Source organism: Penaeus chinensis, chromosome 31 (assembly GCF_019202785.1).
Source record: "Penaeus chinensis breed Huanghai No. 1 chromosome 31, ASM1920278v2, whole genome shotgun sequence".
NCBI lineage: Eukaryota > Metazoa > Arthropoda > Malacostraca > Decapoda > Penaeidae > Penaeus > Penaeus chinensis.
In genome coordinates this window covers 16,849,974-16,854,973 of record NC_061849.1, presented here as the reverse complement: position 1 = coordinate 16,854,973, position 5,000 = coordinate 16,849,974, and the positions used below count along the sequence as shown (strand labels likewise).

Here is a 5,000-nt window from a genome sequence, read left to right as displayed (position 1 = left end):
AATAGCAAATGCAGGAAAAGGTAACCTTCTGAAAATACGTCTTTCTTGGCCAGCTCAAAAGAAATACCTAAACTTGTCAGACTGTTACGAGGCAGTGACTGAGGCCCAATGTAGGGGGTCACTCCTATCTAGGACCTCGGACCTTGCCTCAACTAATTTTCCATGGTCTTTTCTTCTCCCCCTTTCCTTTTCCTTCTCTTCTTCATTCCCTTCTGTCCACTTATCCTCATTTTTACCCTTTTTGCCACAACACTTTATCATAGTGCTATATGACCTTTGATGTCTGGCACATTTATTTGTTTAAACCATTAACCATTGAATGCCTCTCAAGGGGACCCTGAGGGGTGGACTATTTCTCTCCCCATGGCTAGTAATTAAGACTCTGTACCATTAAGAGGGGCATTAGACATCCTCTATCAAATGGCCCTACTGATTTAATTTCCAACTCCAGTTCCTCGACTCCAGGCTCTCCTTTGACCACAACTCTGAACACTGCTACGACTACCCCCTCCTCAGTATCCACTATCACATTAGGCTAAATCATCCATCCAGGTCAATACTCATTTTCCAGGAACCATTCGTCCTCTCCCAACATCCACTACTTCATCTCCTTCACCCCCACAACTTTCTTCATCAACTACCCCATCCTTCTTTATTACTACTCTGCAACCTTATTGTCCACCAGTCCGCAACACAACCTCTCTCAATACTACTCCCTCATCCATACGTCCCCGTCCTTCTTTTACCCCTACTACTACAGATATCTTGAACTCTGTTTAGCCCAGCCAAATGGGATCGATTTTTCGTTAGCCCCCCCCCCCCCCCCACACACACACACCTATCGAGCCCCTTACTCTGACAACGCTCTCCTCTTCTAGCAATGCCTCCAAAAATAAATAGGCAAAGTTTCTTTCCGCAGTCGTCCCTATCGTTCCCGCCTTGTCAAAGTTACATCCAAATCCCAAGCTATAGCATTATCAACCCTGCCAGGCTTCACTGACAAACCCATGCCTGCCCAAACTCATGCCTGCCCATACTCATCCCTTCTTCGATATCTACACCGGAACTGTCTCCACCTCCCCAACAAACTGCCCTGTCTACGACAAGGATTGGTCAGATTGTGGAGAAGACCAATATTGTCAATATTACTTTCCGTAGACATGATATCCTTTATAATGTTTACAATGGCGGAGAATCATTCCCTGTCCGACCATATCAGCCTCCCCTGTCAATGTCAGAATTATTGGGCTCTAGGCAATTCTGCCAAACACTTCCATTCCACAGCCCAATACCCTCGCTGTGTCCAACTTTTTCTAACTGTGGTGGTTCCCATAGCGCGTTTTATAAGTATGAATCTGAAGTGGCAAATCTCTGATACAAACTTGGCCTCACTTTACGCGAAGCCAGATGAGGTTTCTCTCGCTCACTCCACTCCGATAATTACTCTGCTCCCCTTTCCTCCCAAGATGTTTCTATATCTCCCCAGCATCAATTCCTCACCACACGTCTACCCCCTCCCTCTCCCAGTCAAATTCTTCTGCCATTCTAAATCCAGACATCCCAATCTCCACCACTATTCCAGACACTCCAATCACTACTTCCCCTCTTCCTCCTCGCCCAACTCATCGCACAAGACAAGCTAAGCGTTCCAGCCCATCTTCTATCCCATCCTCTCCATCAGCCTCTCACTCCACATCTATCCGCTCTTCTCCCCCCCATAAGAAAACCTTTGTTTCTCAGACCTCCCCAACCAACTCCACTGCGGACTCTCTCGAAGACATTCAAAACTATCTAAACATGACCCAAGATAACATGCCTACACCTTATCCATCCTCCAATCTTGCTACTCCCATTCCTTCTACACTCAAAGTAACTGCCGACATCCATCCTCCTCCTACTCATGTTCCCCCTACACCCCTTCCTCCCGCTCCCAACGCATCCCATACCCCCTGCTTCAGCTTCAGACCTAAAATATTTTCAGATGCAGGAGTAGAGATCAAAGAAAAGTATTTATAAAAGGCATATGCTTCAGCCACTATATTGTAAAGGCATCTTTTTGATGGTGTGTGTGTGTGTGTGTGTGTGTGTGTGTGTGTGTGTGTGTGTGTGTGTGTGCGAGAGAGAGAGGGAGAGATAGAGAGAGAGAGAGAGAGAGAGAGAGAGAGAGAGAGAGAGAGAGAGAGAGAGAGAGAGAGAGAGAGAGAGAGAGAGAGAGAGAGAGAGAGAGAGCATGAATAATATGCATATTGAGAAAAATGACAGTATTAATGTCAAGGGAGATAAACTCGGCACTTTTGAGCCGGGTCGCAGCAGGCGCATGACTCACGGAAGGACCCAGAGAGCACTCGCCGCTTCTTCGCGTATCAGCAGCTTCAGTGCACCAGAGGGTTAGTCTCTTGGCAACGTCTGGTGATATTTGAAGCTATTATATATAGTGAAGCTATAATTGATCTGAATATTCGTATTGACGACAGGATCATTTGTTAATATTTTCTATAAGGTAACAATTATTTATACAAAAGTAAAATCATAATAATTCTAATAAATTACGAGAAAGCATTATGTAAAACTTTGAATAAATCAAGAAAATTATTCTGTTCATATTGCTTGAACAGTTATCACATCATGTGCTGTATATAGATTCACTTGATTTTGCGTTTCTTCGATACGTTATATATATATATATATATATATATATATATATATATATATATATATCAGAAACTTACAATCAATCTCAGAGAGTCAACATGCATGATAATTACTAACCAGCAATGTACGTGACCCTGAAGTAGTGAAAGCGAATCTGAACTTTGCCAGTTTGTCCTTACCCTTACACTCACTGGTACTTGTTGCACGAGACGATCCGAGCCTCTGAGTTTAACAAGGGAATTATAATTACGCCAACTAGTGTGCCGGAGAGGAACTCACTCGGCGCAAGCTTGTGGCGGACGAATCGAGTGCGGTTCATTCACTTCCTGTGAGAAGCTGGGCGTCTTCGAGCCATGGGTAAGCTATGTGGGTTTTATTTCACTCTCGTTTGATATGCTTGTGTCGTATGTGTGTCTGTTCTCTCGCGACTGTCGATGGAAACAAATTTGTCTGTAGTGAAGCAGAGCAAGGCTAAATTAAGGGCATATGAATTATATAAAATTAGCAAGACATCAAAATCGGACTTGTACACACACACACACACACACACACACACACACACACACACACACACACACACACACACACACACACACACACACACACACACACACACACACACACACACACACACGTGTGTGTGCGCGTGTACATTTATGGTAGCTGCTGTGCGGTTATGGTAGCTGCTGTGAAAATTTACTTTCACCTCCAAACCGATTGATGTTCCCTTGCATAGTTCAGTTCATTCGGGGAAAGTGCACTATCCGGTACCCGAAATCAGCCGTTTATTATGAAGTATGTGTTTCTTGTACGGCTGTTATGCTGTGATCTGAATTGAAATATTATGAAAAACAGCCGGTGTATTACCACTATTAACGTTATTGCTACTACTGCTCCAACTATTATTACTACTACCACTGCTGCTGCTGTAACTACTTTTATTACTACTGGTACTACTAGTACTACTTCTACTATTACTACTATTGTTACTGCTACTACAACTGCAACCTACTAGTACTACTAATGTTGCTGCTGCTTCTCCTACTACTTATACCACTGCTACTGCTACTACTACTACTACTACTACTACTACTACTACTACTACTACTACTATTGCTACTGCTCTTGCTACTACTACTGAAACTGCTGCTACTACTACTGCTACTCCTGCTACCTACTACTACAGCTACTAATGCTGCTGCTGACACTACTGCGACTACTACTGCTTTCACTACTACTACTACTTCAGCGAGCCCCCTCTGAAGTGACCCGTTGATGAGTACCAAACAAAAATTAGAATCAAGGCAGAAGGTGGATGGGATTTTTTTAAACCTAAGAAATGATATGAAAAAGGCTACAGCAATTTTAAACTAAGATCAAATAAAACCTCAAATGGCAGAGATACGTCAGAGAACACATCTGCTGAATCTGGAATGCAGAAATGGCAATAAAACAGCACATAATTTTTAGGGGATCACTATATAATATTTCAGTTCATACTTGTGCTTTGTTTTATTGTGTAGGTGTTCGTATGAGTTTATGCAGTGAGTTATTTTTATATAAATATTGTTTACAAATTGGTTTAACAGCGACATCGTAAAGGGTCGAACACGAATATTGTCATTATTGAAGGATTATCGTACTTCCGGTTGCTAAGTCATTGCATGCGTGAAGTATACCTCAGCGGGAATGTAAGTGTGTTCTGTCCATTATAAACACATGTACTTTGCAAACTTATGGAAAAAGCACACAAAGGAGATATCTCTTCTCCTCTTCCATAAAAGCAAGAATATTTGGATTCTTCCGAAATCGAATTTTCAAGAAATGTATTAACTGCATACAAGTACTAGTAAAGCGCGTACTGAATTCTGATATGGGAATTTCCTCAGGTATTACTGGCAGGGGATCTGGTACTGAGGAAGGAGGTTCAAAGAGAACGTTCAAGCATAAAGAACCACCTGTCGAAGAGCTGGTGCCTCCAGACGGTGGCTGGGGTTGGTTCATTGTACTCGCTTGTGGTATCATGCAGGTGGGTAAAATAGTGTCAGTATTTCTTGCAAAATATTAACAGTAAAGATGTGATTTTTTTGTTATGATGACTTGGGTAAATATAAATCTATCTATCTATGTATCTATCTATATTTTTTTCCTTTTTTTTTTTTTTTTTTTTTTTTTTTTTTTTACATATCTGAACGTGAAAATACATCTACATAATTGCATATAGACTTTTAACCTCCGTATCTCTGTCATAGTTCGTGCTGCCGACGCTCTCCACGTGCTTCGGACTCGTGTACGTCCGCCTCGTGTCGTCAGGATACACGAACTCCCAGGTGGCGCCCATTCCTGGC

General features: G+C 42.4%; 1 protein-coding gene across 1 annotated transcript in view; it reads left to right on the top strand.

The window, feature by feature from the left end:
- Positions 1–2,801: 2,801 nt before the first annotated feature.
- Positions 2,802–5,000, top strand: part of LOC125041982 (monocarboxylate transporter 1-like) — a 7,661-nt gene continuing 5,462 nt past the window's right edge. The window contains exons 1-3 of the mRNA XM_047637429.1: positions 2,802–3,009; positions 4,542–4,681; positions 4,905–5,000. The exon at positions 4,905–5,000 is cut by the window's right edge and continues 28 nt beyond it. Of these exons, the coding sequence (XP_047493385.1) occupies positions 3,006–3,009; positions 4,542–4,681; positions 4,905–5,000 (240 nt within the window). The 5' untranslated portion in view covers positions 2,802–3,005. The remainder of the gene's footprint in view (positions 3,010–4,541; positions 4,682–4,904) is intronic.